The 18,439-nt window shown below is 40.7% G+C and overlaps 1 protein-coding gene across 1 annotated transcript; it reads right to left on the bottom strand.

Moving 5' to 3' along the window:
- Positions 1 to 530: 530 nt before the first annotated feature.
- LOC127903754 (uncharacterized) lies at positions 531 to 6,344 on the bottom strand. The gene is made up of 2 exons (XM_052444454.1): positions 5,954 to 6,344; positions 531 to 5,827 (listed from the first exon to the last, which is right to left on the bottom strand). The coding sequence occupies exons 1-2, from the start codon at positions 6,342 to 6,344 to the stop codon at positions 828 to 830; spliced, it is 5,391 nt and encodes a 1,796-aa protein (XP_052300414.1). The 3' UTR covers positions 531 to 827.
- Between the last annotated feature and the right edge of the window lie 12,095 nt (positions 6,345 to 18,439).

Raw genomic sequence — 18,439 nt, 5'->3', positions numbered from 1 at the left:
TGCTTGGCTTCTGTCTCGCCATAAGACAGGCTCTGAGACTTGGCGAGCCTTTGCATGCCTTAGGATTTTCTTCAAACGATTTGGATTCTGCTGCCTTCTCGTGGCCGAGCAGATCCTGGCATGCTTGGCTTCTGTCTCGCCATAAGACAGGCTCTGAGACTTGGCGAGCCTTTGCATGCCTTAGGATTTTCTTCAAACGATTTGGATTCTGCTGCCTTCTCGTGGCCGAGCAGATCCTGGCATGCTTGGCTTCTGTCTCGCCATAAGACAGGCTCTGAGACTTGGCGAGCCTTTGCATGCCTTAGGATTTTCTTCAAACGATTTGGATTCTGCTGCCTTCTCGTGGCCGAGCAGATCCTGGCATGCTTGGCTTCTGTCTCGCCATAAGACAGGCTCTGAGACTTGGCGAGCCTTTGCATGCCTCAGGACTTTCTTCAAACGATTTGGATTCTGCTTCCTTCTCCTGAGCGAGCAGATCCTGGCATGCTTGGCTTCTGTCTCGCCATAAGACAGGCTCTGAGACTTGGCGAGCCTTTGCATGCCTTAGGATTTTCTTCAAACGATTTGGATTCTGCTGCCTTCTCGTGGCCGAGCAGATCCTGGCATGCTTGGCTTCTGTCTCGCCATAAGACAGGCTCTGAGACTTGGCGAGCCTTTGCATGCCTTAGGATTTTTTTTTTTTTTTTTTTTTTCGGTTTCAAGCGAAATAAATTCGTCGACGTTACATTAATGGCAGGATTTGACTTACATGAAATTGTTCGGACATAAAACATAAAAATAAAAGATAGACAGCATGAGCAGAAATTGCTTTAAAATGTGAGCAAGTCTTACTGGAAGTATTTTCGGAGGTGTGCTGCGTTCCATGGGCGTTTCACTTCGTGGCCGTCCGCGCGAACCAGCTTGTAAGCTCCGGGCCCCGCTATCTGCTTGACTCTATACGGCCCTTCCCAATTCGGTCCCAGCACTCCTTGAGTCGAATCTTTGGTGCTCTGATTCACTCTTCTCAGTACCCAGTCTCCGACCCTGAATTGCCGTATGTTCACCTTCTGGTTATAATACCGAGCAACCCTCTGTTGGTAAGTGACTGATCGCTCGGCTGCTTGTTCCCTCCTCTCCATTAGCAGATCAAGATTCAAACATATCTGCTCGTCGTTCTCCTGCTCATTGAAATGGTCTGTCCGGTGTGTGGTCGTTCCTACCTCAGCCGGCACGACCGCTTCATGTCCGAAAGCCAAAGCGAACGGTGTCTCCCCCGTTGCGGTTTTGTGGGTTGTTCTGTATGCCCATAGCACACCTGACAGCTCGTCAACCCACGCACCCTTTTTTGCTCCGAGCCTGGTTTTCAGAAGCCTCTTGACTGTCTTGTTGGCTGCTTCTACTTGTCCATTCGATTGGGGGTGAGCAGGCGAGCAATACTTCAGCTCTATCCCGAGGTTCTGGCAGAAATCCCTGAAGCTGTGATTATCGAACTGCCTGCCATTATCCGTTACCAAGGCATATGGGATCCCGTATCGACAGACCAGGTTTCTCCACACGAAGTCTGTTGTTTTCTTCTCTGTGATCCTGCTAAGGGCTTCTACCTCTATCCACTTCGTGAAGTAATCTATAGCGACTATCGCATGTGTTGCTGCTCCTCGTCCCTTTGGCAATGGGCCGATCAGATCAATTCCCCATTGAGCGAATGGCCAAGGGGAGGCCATGGAGGTGAGCTTCTCTGGTGGTTGGTTAGAAAAATTTGCAAAACTCTGGCAGCTTGCACAGCTCCTGGTCTTCCTTTGCGCATCCTGGTGCATCGTCGGCCAGAAATATCCCTGCCTTAAGACCTTGTGGGCCAGGGACCTCCCGCCAGAATGATTTCCGCAAATTCCTTCATGCACTTCCCTCAGCACGTAATCCGCGTCGTCATCGTCCAAACACCGAAGGAACGGTAATGTATATCCTCGTCGATACAGTACCCCATCGATCATCGTGTATCTCGAGGCCTGAGCTCTAATCTTCCGAGCCCGTAGCTTATCTGGTGGTAAGACCCCGTCTCTAAGGTACGAAACTATCGGGTCCCTCCACGAGCTTTTTTGTTCTATCCGCAACACCCCCAAATTTTGCTCGATACTCGGGCGAGACTTTACTTCTAGGGGGACCGACTTTGGCATTTTTGGGTCGGCGACGGCTGCCATCCTAGCCAAAATGTCTGCTCGACTATTCTGCTCCCTGGGGATTTGTATCACCTCCACTGCTTCGAACTTCCCCATCATCTGCCTGACTATCCTTAGGTACTGTTCCATCTTCTCCTCTCTTGGTTGGAATCTTTCACTGACATGATTCGCAACCAGCTGGGAATCGGTTCTGATCTTAACTCTGTCCGCTTTCACGGCCCTAGCCAATTCCAGCCCTGCTATCAAGGCTTCATATTCTGCCTGGTTATTTGTGGCTGCAAATTCCAACTTTACAGCATAAGAGATCTCCTCCCCCTCTGGGCCTTCCAGGACAATCCCTGCTCCTGAACCCCGCTCTCCTGATGACCCATCCACAGATATCTGCCATACTTGAGTTTCGTCGTTGCCTATATCTGCATCTTGCTGATCCAAGCATACTTCAGGCTCCGCGAACTCAGCTACGAAATCGGCCATTGCCTGGGCCTTTATCGCCGCGCGGGGTTTATAGTCTAAGTCGAATTCGCTCAGTTCTACAGCCCATTTGACGAGCCGACCAGAGGCATCCGGCTTGTGCAGAATTTGACGCAATGGCTGGTTGGTGATTACCGAGACCGGGAATGCTTGAAAGTACGGCCTCAACTTCCGAGCAGCAACCACAAGGGCCAGTGCCCATTTCTCCATCGTTGGGTATCTGGTCTCAGCGTCGAGCAGGGCCTTGCTGGTGTAGTATATCGGATACTGAATTCCTTCTTCCTCTCTCACCAGAACGGAACTGGCGGCCCGATCAGATACCGCCAAATACAGATTCAACTTGTCCCCATCCCTCGGTGTGGACAGTAGCGGAGCTTGCTGCAAGTAATGCTTCAAGTTCCGGAAGGCTTCCTCGCATTCTGGGGTCCATTCCGTTTTCTTTCCCCTCCTTATCACTTGAAAGAATGGCTGACACTTATCTGTAGCCTTGGATATGAATCTGCTCAACGCCGCCAACCTCCCCGTGAGGCTCTGCATCTCCTTCAGGTTTCGAGGAGACGTCATTTGCACAATCGCCTGGATCTTCTCGGGATTTGCTTCAATCCCCCTATGGCTCACCATGAATCCCAGGAATTTCCCGGACTCGACCCCGAAAGCACACTTCTCCGGGTTGAGCTTCATCTTATACTTCCTCAAAAGCTCGAACGTCTCCTCGAGATGTCTGACATGTTCCTTCGAGACTTTGGACTTGGTGATCATGTCGTCCACGTACACCTCCATGGTTTTCCCGATCAAGGGCTTAAAGACTTTATTCACCAGCCTTTGATAGGTGGCCCCAGCATTCTTGAGACCGAATGGCATCACCCTGTAACAGAACAGACCTTGGTTAGTGATGAAAGCCGTGCTCTCCTCATCCGGCTCGTACATGGGGATCTGGTTGTATCCCGAGAATGCGTCCATGAAGCTAAGCAGACCATGTCCAGCCGTTGAATCTACTAGCTGATCGATCTTTGGTAAAGGGAAGCTGTCTTTTGGGCACGCCTTATTGAGGTCTGTGAAATCCACACACATCCTCCACTTGCCGTTCGCCTTCTTTACCAACACCACGTTCGATATCCACTCTGGGTAATTAACTTCCCGAATGAACCCTGCTCTCAGAAGCTTCTCCACCTCATCACTTACAGCCTCATACCTCTCCTGGTTGAAGCACCTCCTCTTCTGCCTTACTGCCCGAGCACCTTTCTTTATTGCCAGCCTATGACATGCTACCTCTGGGTCAATCCCTGGCATGTCCTCATGTGTCCAGGCAAACACGTCGGCATGAGCCTGTAAGCATTTCACCAACTCCTGCTTTTGCTCTCCCTCAAGTCTCGACCCGATTCTGATCGTCTTTCCCGGGTTCTCCGGTCCCATGCTTACTGTTTCCAGATCCTCTACGGGTTCTTGTCTGCCAGTCTTGTTTTCCACTCGGGTATCGAGGGATGTTATCTGCATCGCCTCCCTTGCTGCCGAGGAGTAGCAGCTTCTTGCGATCCTCTGGTCTCCTCGTACCACTCCGACTACCCCATTCACCCGGTACTTTAGAGACAGATAATGGTTGGACAGCACCGCTTTGCTCATCCTTAAAAATGGCCGACCCAGGATCATCTGGTAAGGACCTTCCTCGTCCACTACGACGAAGTCCAGTATCATTGTTCTTTCTGACGGGGGGCTCCCGATTGTGATAGGCAGTTCGACCACGCCCAGAGGGACCAGCTTCCCTCCTCCGAACCCCTTCAAGGAGGTGTTGGTGTATTCCAACTTCCGGTCGGCTATTCCCATCTCTTCCAAAGTTGATTTAAATAGCACATCAACTGAGCTCCCCGTATCAACCAGTATCCGGTCAAACTTCTTGCTAGCGATCGTGGCCTTGATGACTAAAGCGTCCTCGTGGGGGTATAGAATCCCTTCCTCATCCTCATCCGTCCACATGATTGGCACTTGCCTGACCCTTGCTCGTTTGGCTGCTGGGGTGTTGAAGAGTATCTCTTTACTGGTCATGGCGTATCTGGCATAATTTTTTCTCGATCTGTTCGAATCTCCAGCCAACGTTGGGCCCCCAGCTATCACCCTCGCTGCGGGCGGCTCGCGTCTCAAGATTCCATCACTCTGCTCCCCTTCATCCATGGTGGCCACCATCGGGAAAGTCCCATCCATAAACTCGTCCAGGTACCGATTTCTCACCAAATCTTCGACCTGGGTCTTGAGATCTCTACACTCTGCTGTGGTATGGCCATGGGTGCCATGGAACTTACAATAACGTCCTCTATCCCTCCTGTTGGGTAGCTTTGTTATTGGTGTGGGGAGGTGCAGCAGCCCTCGACCCTTTATGGCCTCGTACACCTCATCCAGGGGCATCTTCAAGGGAGTGTACCGCCCATAGTCCTGGTTCTGGTCGACCAGATGCACTGCTCTTTCTCTGTTTGCCCCACTGTGAGTTGGGGGCGGTGGGAGTGCTTCTGGTCTGCTCGTCCTGCTACCGTGGGAATGTTGATGAAGGTCGCCGGATGCCGAATCATGTCTTCTCCAAGGCTCCCTAGCTGGGGAGCGAGGAGGTGGCGCCCTGCTGCGCTGATACTGTGGCGGCCTCTGATGAGGCTGGTAAGCAATTACCCTACCTCCTGCTCCACTACCGGAGATCTGGTGGTCCCTCCTCCTGTTTGGTCCATTAGTTGGTAATGCTTTCTTCTCTTTCCTCCCTAACCCTTCCAACTGGTCTGTCTTGATCCGTGCAGCCTTCTCCTCCTCAATCTCGATGTCTCTTTTAGCCTGTTCGTATGCGGCTGCATACGTTTGAATAGCTGGGCTTCTCAAATTGTACCACAGCCTTCCTATCTTCACCCCTTCTTTCAGTCCCCTTAACGCCTGAGGGTGGTTGAAGGCTCCCAAGTCGAGGACAGCCCGATGAAACCTCTTGATGAATTCCCGAAGGGTTTCTTGCTCCCCCTGTTTCATGCTCTTCAGCTCCATCATGTCATCTTCCGGCGACATTGCCCCACTAAACTGCTCTGCGAATTCCTGGCACATCTGCTCGAAGGTTTTTATGCTGCCCCGAGGAAGTTTCCTGTACCATTCTCGTGCACGTCCCTCAAGGGATAGTGGGAACACCCTGCACCTTTGGGATGGAGATAATCCCTGGACCCCCGTTAAGTCGTTGAAGCGCTCTATGTGCACCAGCGGGTCAGTTCTTCCCGAGTATCTGAGGTCGGGGAGGCGGAAATCTCTTGGAATAACTGCCCTCATGATCTCTGCTGCGAGCGGTGATTCCCCGTCCAGCATTATCCTCCAACCAGGGGCTCTGTTCCTCCCTTGCATGTCATCAATTATTTGCGCTAGCCTTCGCACTTCCTCCTCCAGCTGTCCTGCGCGACCAGGGTCGCGCGCTGCAGCTTGATCCCGCTCTCGCTCTGCATCATGTAAGTGTTGCCTCAGTTCTGTTTCCTCTGCGTTCACCACCCCGTCGCCCCCGTCACAAGTCTGTCTTACCGGGGACTGCTCTCTTTCTCTATGAAATTCTCCCCGCAGAGGTACGTTACCTCTCTCACCGCCAAATCTCCCAGCGGTTCGACTTCTCTCCGCACTATCGGTACCTGGTGCCGCTCCACCGCCTCTCACCCTTCCCTCTTGGGTTACCCTTCGCTCGTTCCGCAGCTCATGCAGGATGGTTGTCAAGGTTTCCATCTGCTTTTCCATTCGCTCCATCCGGTCGAACATGACTTTTTCCCGTGCTTCGCTGATCACCTCCCTCAGCGTCACGGAATCGTTAAGCCTTATGTCACCCCCTTGTGCGCTACTTCCTCCTATCTCCATTGACTTTCGCTTACTCCACCCCTCTTCTTGCTACCGACAGAAGCTTTTTGCTCTGGATCCCCACAGACGGCGCCAAAATGTTGATGCGAGATTCCGGTTCTCCTCGTTCTACGACCAGGATCCCTGCTCGATCAACTCTACCACGACCAGGAGGTCTCCTAGTAATGCTTCTTCTCCGGATGTCCCTGCACACACAGACAAGTCAGAGTACGCCGGTTGTTCTCCCGGCGCAAACCCTCCGACGCTCAAGTCAGATATGAAGGTTCGGGGAACGCTTGCCACAGGTCTTATGGCTTTTTTGTGGTTTTCCCTTTTATCTTAAAAATGCTAACCCTTTTACCTTCGTTGGCTACCTTTTTATAGGCTTCCTTTGAATCTCAGTCTTCCGCTCTTTTCGAGACGGTATGGGACTCCAACTGCTGCGTTATGGGCAAAACATGGGATCTAGCGTGTTACGCCACGGTTCAGGGGAAAGCGTGGCTGCCACGGCTCTGTGAGACCTTGCGTGTTACGCCACGGTTCTGGGGAAAGTGTGGCTGTCATGGCTCCGTGAGATCTTGCGTGTTACGTCGCGGTTCTGGGGAAAGCGTGGCTGTTGTGCCTAGGTTCTCGTGCTGGAGAGCGCGTCTTGCCAACTGCCGTCGACCGGGTCTCCTCGCCTCTCGGTCTCTAGCCGGAATGGCCTCATGCCTTTTATAGGAATTGGCCTCGCGGACGACAACATCGTGGACGGGCAGGATGTTTCTGCTCCTGTTCTTCCACGCGCCAGGCTTTAACGGAAAACACCGGTGCGCAGAACTCCGCCATCAGATGTCTGCTCGTCATTCCTGGTCCCTTCGACGCATTTGTCCCAAACAGTATCCCTCCTAAACATATATAATTAGAATTTCAATGGATCTCCAGTTAATTATAATATATGTTCCAAAAAAAAAAGGAGTTTTCAGTAGGTTAAATGGCTCTGATTTAATTAATGCTTAAATTTTAATTGCGTACCTCATATGTTATAACTTGGTTCTTCGTTTTCCCTTCAACACATCACGTTGCATCCAACAATCTACAGAGGCTCACAGCATTTACATAATGGCTTTGGTTTGTAATGAATGATCTATAGCTTTTATAGCATGCACGTTGTCATCCAAGTCCAACCCAGTTAATATAATAGTTTTCTATTTTTCGGAAAATAATCAAACTGCCCCGTTGATTCAATAAATATATCTTTTCCTTTTGAATTTTAAAATTCATCAAAATCTGTTCAAAAAATTATTTTGTTGCTGCCATATTAGTTGAGACATTAGTTTTGTTTCTCAGCTCTTTAAGTGTATAGATCCAGGATCATGCTACGGTGCAACTGTGGCATGCATTTAGCCGTTGGATGCAGTTGGATTGGTGGGATCCACTGGCATCCAACGGTTAGATGCAACTGTTGTACGGTGCCAGAGTTGCACCTAAGGTTTCCCCATAGATCAATGGTAAAATTTAATTTACTTTGACAATTTTCAACTTACTTCCTCGTATTTTGAAAGATCATGTTATCTTTCAAAATCTGTTTATTTTAACAGTCAATTGACATTGACTTAATAAAGTATGAAAATTTCTCTGTCATTAATAAAATATGCTTATCTCCTAAGGACCTAAACTCTCTCTACTTTAATAGTCAACTGACGTTGACTTAGTAAAATATGAGAATTTTCTTGGCACTAACAAAATATGCTAACTAATTGTTAACATTGACCAATAACATTAAAATGTTAAATAAATAAAAAAGCAATCCCGTTAAAATATTCAAATGCTAAATGACTTAAAGATACTTTAACCCGTATTAGCATTATTAAAGAAAAATAATATAAAAATACGATAATCGCATAATTGTCCATTGATTCATTACTTTAGGTCCGCAATGAATCTAAATGATAAAAAGAAAAAAAAAAGAAAGAAAAAAGAATGTCCCACCAAATTAATCAACTGTTCATCAACTTCTTTACAGAGTGCATCAACTCCTTTTAACAAATCGAAGTCATAGCGGATCAAAAATGTAAACTATATGATGGAGCTTAATATATATTGTGCTTCCAACTTCCAATCCAACCAGTCATGTGTCAACCTTGACCGTCAGATCACAATTGAGGGAAAATAGCGTCCTGCAAAAGTTTCCTTTTGGATAATAATGGCCCTCTGAGGCATAAGACTATAAAGTATAAGTAAATATATAGAATCAAAGGGGAAATGAAAACCAACAAAGAAACAAATATTGATTTGATATCCGGCATGCAAAATTTATTAGGCTTCATTTTCTGTTTCTTATTATTCTTTGATAGTAGAATTCTCGTCCTGGCAAGCTCCCAATCCGCGTCCATAAAACTTGAAAAACACGTTGCCCTCTTTGTTTTTGGGGACTCTCTTTACGATCCAGGAAATAATAACTTCCTCAACATAAGCAGTGGATGTAATTTCCCACCCTACGGAGAGACCTATTTCAAGTTTCCAACTAGAAGATGTAGCGATGGGCGTCTGATCCCTGATTTTATTGGTAAGCTACCTAGCTGCTACCTTAAACTATAGGGATGGCAACATTCCCCGCGGGGATCCATACCCGCGGGTCTCCGATTAATTCGGGTCGAGTATGGGACCCGAAAACTTTAAAATTAGAAATTGGTCTACTTTGAGGATTAACCCAAATCTCAAATATAGCGGGTTTGGGTTGGGGAATTTTATCGGGCCCCGAACCCGAAATCAAACCCGAACTAATTTTTTAAATCAAAATACATTTTAATTTAATCAAATAATAAAAAAAAATGTAACAAAACTTTAGATCTAAACTTATTAACTCACGGCCTAACCGCCTTCGCAGCCATTTCATCAATTAAGGTAATTTTTTTTCATTTTTCTGCAGCATTTTAACATATAATATCACTGTAACTGATATAAAAAATAAATAATAAGAAGAAGAGTTGAAGAAGGCCAATTAATTGCCTGCGGTTTCATGCACAACGGGGTCCATATGTTTACAAAATAGTTCAAAATTCATTCACCAGTACTGTCTTTTTCCATCCACGAGTCATGAATTTGATTAACAGGGAATATATATGTATATATATATATATAGATTGGTTGAGTCTATTATTCAGCGTGCGTTCCAGTGATCATCTCTGATCATTACGTTCTGCCGTTCAGTGATGTTCTCGATTGGAGACAATTTTCCGTTCACATTCCGGTGGAAAAGATACCGGAAATTAAGAAAATTTTACAAGGAATTTCTATGGAAGAATATTTAGAAAAGCAGAAGAGAGTTGTTTAACATGAATTTATATGATTAATGTATTTAGGTCCAACTACATAATATGAAATCTTTAATTTGTTGAAATTCTGAATATTTAAAATTATTAATTTAAAAAAAAATTAAATGGGGATCGGGTCTCCATTTTAATCCCCACTCAATTTGGGGATTTTCGGAGATATACCCGAACTATCCCCAATTATAATTTTTCGAGTATGGAAACGGGTTTGGAGATTGCTTCCAAATCGGGTGCGGGTTCGGGGATCATAATGCCCTACTTGAACCCGCCCCATTGCCATCTCTACCTTAAAGAACTATCTTATAGCTTTCTTTGATCATAACAATATCTATCATCAACAATCTTAATTTATGGCTTTGGAATGATTGGCAAATCTTGTTGCTTTTGTGTAGCCATGGATGCAAAACTACCTCTGTGGAAACCCTATTTGGAACCAGGAAAACATCAATTTACAAATGCAGCCAAATTTGCTAGCGTTGGAGCGGGTGTTCTTCCTACTACCAATCCAAGAATGGTACGCAGATGAGAACTAAGTACATTTAGCCGCTGTTTGGTAATTTGCGGTTGGACAGCTATAGAGTAAATATTACAATGCTAATTTATTATGTAATCAGTCGTTGCAGTAATGTGAAAGTTAAGTTGATTTTATCATGACGAAAAAATTATAATATCTTACTATTTATTTTGTCAAAATTATTATTTAAAAATCACATTTATCACTATCAAATTTTATTTCACAGCTAAACATCTCAATACCAAATAAGGGCTTAATATATTTTGATGGAGAATGTAGCATGTTTTTTAATTAACCAAAGAGTCTTCTAATTCATATTGACTTGCTAATATTTTTGAATTTTTCCCAGCTTAACCTTGATATTCAGCTAATCTTTTACCAGGAGGTGGCCAGTTTACTGAGATAGCAGCTAGCCGACGCAAAGGGTGAGAAGCTGCTAAGAAATGCAGTTGACTTCTCTAGCATTGGAGTTGATTACGAGTCTTTCACAGGGATTTGTCTGTGGTATACCCCAAAAATAGGGTATTTATCTAAAAACACCCTCATTCGCAAAAATTCCTCGTATATGCCTTTTCTAATATGCAGTTACAAAATTACTCTAATGAAAAACCTAAATCAACCAAACTACCACAACCAATCGTGTAACAAAACCCCCAATTCTCTCTCATGAGCAGCATCTCCTTCAGCTCGTTCTTCTAGATTTCTCCTCCTCCATTTTACAAATCCCTGCAATTTTACAATAATTCTTCTACACTCTCGCCGAAACGCAGCAAAACAAGTAAAACGATGCCGCTTCTGTGCAAACCAGTAGCTGCAATTCCCCCACTCTCCTTCAGCGTGTCCTCCTCCATTTTACAAATCCCTGCCATTTTACAACAACTCTTCTACACTCTTGCCGAAACGCGGCAAAACAAGTAAAACGAGAAATTGACTATAACCCTTGTGCTTTGAAGGTAATTTATCAATTTAATATATGTGGAAATGTTAGGTGGGACTAGGATTTTGCTTTCCATCCATGAGAAGTTGTATCTTCGTCTTGAAAATGATTATTTTGGCATACTCCGGAATTCAAGAGTAGTTTTTCAATAGCTCAACTGTAAACAAATTTTTAACATTGCAGAAGAGATATTTTACATTTTCCGTGAACTTCTAGACTAGGAGTTGTCTTGAAATTAGTTCATGAAGCTGTGATAAAGTCATTGAACAAATTCATTGCATTTTATTTGATTAATAATGTTAGATTAGGAAAGAGAAAAATAGGAGTAACTTGTGGTTTTCAAATTTGTCACAAGGTGATGAGAACTATGGAAAAACTGGAAACCACTCCCCCCCCCCCCCAAAAGAAAGATTTGTGAACTTTCTTCAGTGGATGCATTCTCAATTCTTTACTACTTGTATGATTTAACCGTATTTTATGAATGAATATCTATTGATTGCTTATGATATCTGAAGTTCTAACTAAAAGGATTGGAAAATGGAGGAAACAGTTTGTGCTAACTAACATAGTGGATTTCAATTTCTAACTGAGACAGGGTAGAATTACTTTTTAAAAGAATGGGGGGTGGAGATACTAATGTACTTCTAGAGACCAATCACGTTATGATTCTTATTTATTAATATGGTTCGATATTTAAGTAAAGAAGTGACCTTTTGTTATTGTTAGATAAGTTTGTTATCAAATTGAGTATTCTGCTTGTTCTTATCTGATTTTCACTGATACTGTTTTAACGTCCAAATTCACCAATGGACTTATTACGCAAATGAAGAAAGAATGTGATTTTCCAAACTTATGTGACTATTTATTCTCTTTGTAGAGCTTAAGTCGCGTGTTTCTAGTTATGGTTCTCTGCTTTCTAATATTTATAGTTATCCATTTCTATTCTTTTTCTCTTTAATGGTATGAGAAGAGTCAAAACTTTTATTAGCTGCAGAATTTTTTATGACGTTGTCTGCAAATACCACTGCAGTCTCAAAGTAAGCAGGTTGAGGAGGTAACTAGTAATCCTGGATTTTATAGAACTTCCAATTAGTTGTTCCTTGAGGCTCACTAGAGGTACCGTACAACTCTTGGTTTGTTTATCATGTGTAAGAGCAATATATTTGGTTCATTCTTATTCAATTTTTTTAGTGGTGATTGTGAAGCATTTTTGTTGTTGTACTTGGAGGTCTTAGCCCATGGACTTGATGTCAATTCATATTACCAACAAGATCATGTTACACAATTTTGAAAAGCCTTGGCTGTAAAATTATTTGGGCATAGGTCATGGAAAAAAATTTTGTAGTGTCATTTTTTGGACTATGAGATGTAATAGTTATGATGAGGATATTGTTGATATTTGATGTCATTAAAGATAACTTGACAGCATTAATATATTTTATTTCTTTGTTAATTATATTAATGATAGATAAAATAGTTTGTACAATCTATGTGATATAACAGGATTGCCATATATGCACAGGGAATACGCTGTAAGAAAATACACGACTGCAGTCGGATATTGACAAATAAACATGACAAGCTCCCTGTTACAAAATACACGACTGCAGTTGGGTATTTGCACAGATACACGACTGCAGTCGGGTATTTAGAAATAAATATGACAAGCTCTCTGTGACAAAATACACGACTGCAGTAAGGTATTTGCACAGATACACGACTGCAGTCGGGTATTTAGAAATAAACATGACAAGCTCTCTGTGACAAAATACACGACTGCAGTCGGATATTTGCACAGATACACAACTGCAGTCGGGTATTTAGAAATAAACATGACAAGCTCTCTGTGACAAAATACATGACTGCAGTCAGGTATTTGCACAGATACACGACTGTAGTCGAGTGTTTAGAAATAAACATGACCAGTTCTGTAACAGCCATGTTACAGGATTGTACTCGAGTATGTGCACAGATTAAAAACTTTTTTCAATCATTCATTATATTGATGACACAATTAATATAGACTTTAACATATCAAACTTCAAATAAATGAAACTAACTGTAGTCTGGTTGCCTATCAAATAACATAAATCCAATACTTATTGAAATCGTAAATAAGTTGTAATACAATAAAAGTTGTTTAACATTCATCATAAATTTTTGGCATCTTCAACCCAAACACTCGGTCCATATTTTATAAGCCTCTGGTCGCCTCCCTTCAATACTTATTCTTAAAAAGCCACACAAACACGTTTATTCATCTGCGAAACAAAAAGGTAGAAATTTATCACTAAATATGAAAAATATTAAAAAATTAAAACAACAAAAAATAACAAGTATATAAGGTTCATAGTAGTACATGTGCTTGTTTATGTTTCATTCAGTCTAACTACGGGCTCATTGTTAGATAGTGGGATTGGTGCATTGTAAGTTAGTCGATTATGTCCTCGAGAACCACACCTACCACACTTACGGCGCAACTTCTCTTCGCCTTGTGATGTTATCCTAATTTGTTGTGGCCGACCCTTTTTCCGCTTTTCCACAGGGGGCCAAACCTCATTACTTTGCACTTCTTCTAAAACCTCAACAGGTTCTTCTGGACATTTATCTGGCCCGAAATTAGAGTCCACATGTGTAATTGATAGTTTACACGACAATAATTGTGTAACTTGCTAAAATACACAACTATAGTTCTGTAAACAGTCAGATGATATATTTAATAAAATATAACTGTAATCTTTGTACTAACAGAATGCTAGGTGTCATAACAATTATTATATCTTTCAAACTTGCACGATTATTGTCGTGTAAATTCATACATACATGACAGAAGTCGTGTAAGTTGCAAAAATACATGACTCAGTAAATAATCAGAGGACATATTTCTTCTTAAAAAAATATTGGGATCTCATAATAATTGGAACATTTAACATATATACACAATTATAGTATGTAAGTTTATAAGTACACGCTAGTAGTCGTGTAACTTATTAACACACACAACTATAGTCCAGTAATAGTAAAAGGATATATATAGTGAAAAAAAATATTTTTTGAACCAATAAAATGATAATGTGTCATAATAATTGAATTTTTTTGCACATTTTCACAACTATAGTCGTGTAAATACATACATACACGACTGCTATCGTGTACGTTGGGTGTAGAAAAAAAATTTGACAACAACTTCATGTTTTAACGAATGTAGTTATAAAATCCATCAAATAACAGTCATATGATGCAAATGTAATGAAAATATGAGTTGCTTTAGTGTTTATCACAAACCAAACAAAACCCTAAAAATAATATAATGTCAACAAATTGAATAGATAGCCCAAAATAAAAAAAAAAAGTTTCAAATACCTTATTCATGGGATGAATAATACACCCAGCTGCAAACAAAAATCTCAGTGCATTAGCTGTTTGTGAGTGATTTTGAGTGTAGTGTGAGTTTTTGTTGTGTGCAGTAAACAAAAAGAGTGAGAAGTAAAGAGTGTTGTGAGTTGTGTGTGTTTTATATTTTTCTTTAGGGATATTTTAGACAATGTACCACATAAAAAGGCATATTTAGATAATTTTCAAGCATGGGGTATATTTAACTAAATACCCTACTTTTAAGGCATATTTAATTAAAAACCCCAGTCTTTCATTGGTGAAAACCCTGATACTACAGAATCAGTGAAGCATGTGCCTCATCACGTGCTTAACTTATTCACTTGGCTGATCCACCAGGCTTGTCATACGGTTCCCTTGTGTTACATAACCGACATATCATCCAATCTTGAAACACAAGACTGACATGTCATATTCAACCACAAATCCAGATTTGCGGTTCACTTCTCAACAATAACCCTTTGAAATACGGTGGGTTTAGAATTTTAAGTTCATGCATGTTTATACAATTCCAACAAAATTTTCTGTTTAGTATATTTGATTTGATTTTGGGGTGTGTTAATATGATTTGAAGGTTTCCAAGAAGCAGATATAGCATGCTGTGGCAGTGGGATTTACCGCGGACCCAATTGCGGAATTGGAGAGTTTGAGTTATGCAGTAACCGTAATGAGTATCTGTTTTTTGATGGTCATCACCCGACTGAGCATGGTTAATCTCAGTTTGCTAAACTATTGTGGGATGGAGGAGAAAGGAATGTGACAGCACCTCTCAGCTTGAAGCAGCTATTTGAAATTGAGGTTGAACCCGAGTTTATGAGCATTTCGGGAGATAATTATAATGGTCAATATAAATTGGATGATTAAATTCGGAACGCGGAGAAATTCTCATCACAATTCACACAATGGGAAATATGTGTTCAATTATTGAATTTAAAGAAGTTTTCGGCAGGTTGTTTGGTCCCAGACTGAATTAATGATTATGATTTGTTACTTCATTTGCCCTTTTGCCATCCACTTTGGCATCTGACAGTCAACTTAGCGCTAAGGTTGTTTATTGTTAACAAATAATATTAATTTATCAACTTAATGCCTCGCTATTTAACCCAAAAGAAAAAATCATAATAATCTACGTGAATAATTATGTTATTGAACATATATTTTAGTTCAGCCTGAGTTAAAAAATATATATATTATCTTCACAATTGCTCGTATCCATGGAATTTTTCTCCTCTATAAAGAAACTTTTATGAAGACTTCCAACTGTCCAACTATTGTGTGTGTCCTTGAGCGGAGGAGCGTCAACAAAGTCTGAAATTGTAAACATGAAAAAGGGTTTTAAGATGATTTTGGAAGAGGAGTGCCAATACTCCCAACTCTTAAATCAAGAGACACATGCACATGGTAGGCCTAGTGTTGGGTAAGCACGGTGATGGTCCAGGCCCAGCTCAGCTCAATCATAACTAAACCAACCTGAGCTATCACCGCAACTTTGGGCTATCATCGTGGCTAAATCATACTCACAAAGGATTTTCAAGCTAGATAAACCAAAGCACTTTGCTTGTATTCACAAACTAGAAAGTCTAGTCTATTATTACTTGCATCACTATTACGTATATGCCAAAATTCCATTTTGTGGGTGGATGACCCAAGGATATGGATAAGTGCAAAAGATTCCAACCCAGAGAGATGATTTAGAATTATTCTCCTCTCATTATATACACATAAAAAAAGATACTACACAAACCAATAACCATGAAAGAAGGAAAGTGAAAGCAACAACTAAGTAGATAGTAGCGTGTGAGCAAAATCCTCAAAAAGAAATTAAACAAAATAATAATACTAATAATGATGATGATGATGATAATGAAAGGATATGAACAAACGACTAGAATTTCAAGCTAGTATTTCTCGACAAATATGATGATTGATGGGCATTAAAGTGAAGCAAATTCCCCACGAGAAAGACCAATTTTGTTCTCATGTTTATGGAAGGAAGCGAGTCTTTAATCTTCATCGCAAAAATGTGAAGTATAAAAGGAGGTGAAATGGCAGTTTTTAAATAACTAATTAAATGAAAATTAAAAAAAAAAAGATTATTAAATAACACTAGTAAAAATGATTCATTTCCTCAAGCAGCACAGAAGATGGAAGGTAGGAGATGCTAAGGCAGCTAGGTCTAGCTGACGTGGAGAATCCAATATAAAGAGATTTACCTAACATATGTATAACATGATTAATACGGAATCATTAAAAAAAAATTAACAATGAAAAAAATGACCTTCTTTTGACAAATTCTCATTTACCTTTGCGAGCACACGTTCTCAATTATTGGGGTACCAATTCTTCGTTTGGTTTAAAGACGAATCAGAAACCCGAACACTTTTCTTAAGTCAGAGACTTGAGAATCACAAAGTGAATAAATTCTATCTATGCATACTCGCTGCCATAAGTAGCCATCAAAGACATAGTCTCCATTTTGTTCATGTCTTGCACCATCTCCTGCTGTACATTCACCTTTAACAAAAATACAAACTAAATTAATGTCACAAGATAAGAAAAAAAAATTTTCATTCATGAATCATGAACGTGCTTGAGGTGGATTTGGAGTCCCTTTCGTTATCTTAAATTTTTTTAATATGAATAATAAAATTCATATTCCCTTTTACTTTCATCAGAAAAATTATATTAACTTAAATAAACATTAGTACTAACGAAAATACTAATGGGAACCTTCTAAATTATGCTTTTTTTTTCTTTAAATAAACTATGCATTCGCATTTCGTAAAAATATAAAAAGTAAAATATGCATTAAAATATCAACATGACAAAGAAAAAAAAAACTACATGCTTGGGATCAATTCGAAGTTGCTATTATTATCATAATTCTTTTATAAAGAGAATAGTGCCACACATTTAAAAGTTGTATTCTTAAATCATCTCAATGACGTGATATTTATAAAATGAATGATAATATAATATAATTAATACATGGTGTCACATCATTTGAGATAAATTTTATGATAACTGTCATTGTTCTTATAAAAATGTTAAAATTTTATATTATTTTTATCTTTTTTTTTATTTTTTTAAAATAATTTGGCTTCAAAGAAAGTTAAAATTTGTTCATTTCTTATGATCTCATATATTAATTGAACTTTACAAGTATAAAAAATTATACAAATAACATAAGAGTCAGCGATATTAACTTTAGAATTATTAAGATGGAGTCCCTTTCACCCAAAAAATAAAAAAAAATAAAAATGGTCAATACAATGATTAAACAAAACATGTTCTTCTATGAGAGGAATTACCTGTATTAATGTTATTGGTCTAATTGTCTATTCTGACTAATTCAATTAAGTTATTTTGTCATCAGATGCAATATAAAAACAAATTTTATATAATTAGTTGAACCACAATAAATCACATGATACACAACACAATTTAAATAATAGTGTAAAGCCAATTTCTTCTTCCATTTTAGAACTATTTAACAATTATTTTTTTAAAAAAAAGACAATAATTAATATTATTACTCCTACTAAAAATAATAATAATAATAAAATAAATAACCTTTGTAATTTTCATTTTGTTTGTTGGCGCAAGTCCGCGATTAATACGCGCAGCCTCCGACGACTGCGAGTAAGCCGAAGTTACGAAGCCCTCTCTCGGATCCTCTACGGGCGCAAATTTGGATATAATGTTTCTGACCTATTAGAGAGACAAGACACGTGGCGTCGCTATCGGCTCAAGAAAAAGAAGATGTCGTAGATACCGTGCACATCTCACGTGGTTGAATGTTTTTACATTGACGAAACGTCTACGTTTT

This window comes from Citrus sinensis, chromosome 7 (genome assembly GCF_022201045.2).
Source record: "Citrus sinensis cultivar Valencia sweet orange chromosome 7, DVS_A1.0, whole genome shotgun sequence".
In the NCBI taxonomy this organism is placed as follows: Eukaryota; Viridiplantae; Streptophyta; class Magnoliopsida; order Sapindales; family Rutaceae; genus Citrus; species Citrus sinensis.
Note: the sequence above shows the minus strand (reverse complement) of the source record. Positions and strands in the feature narration are given on the sequence as shown.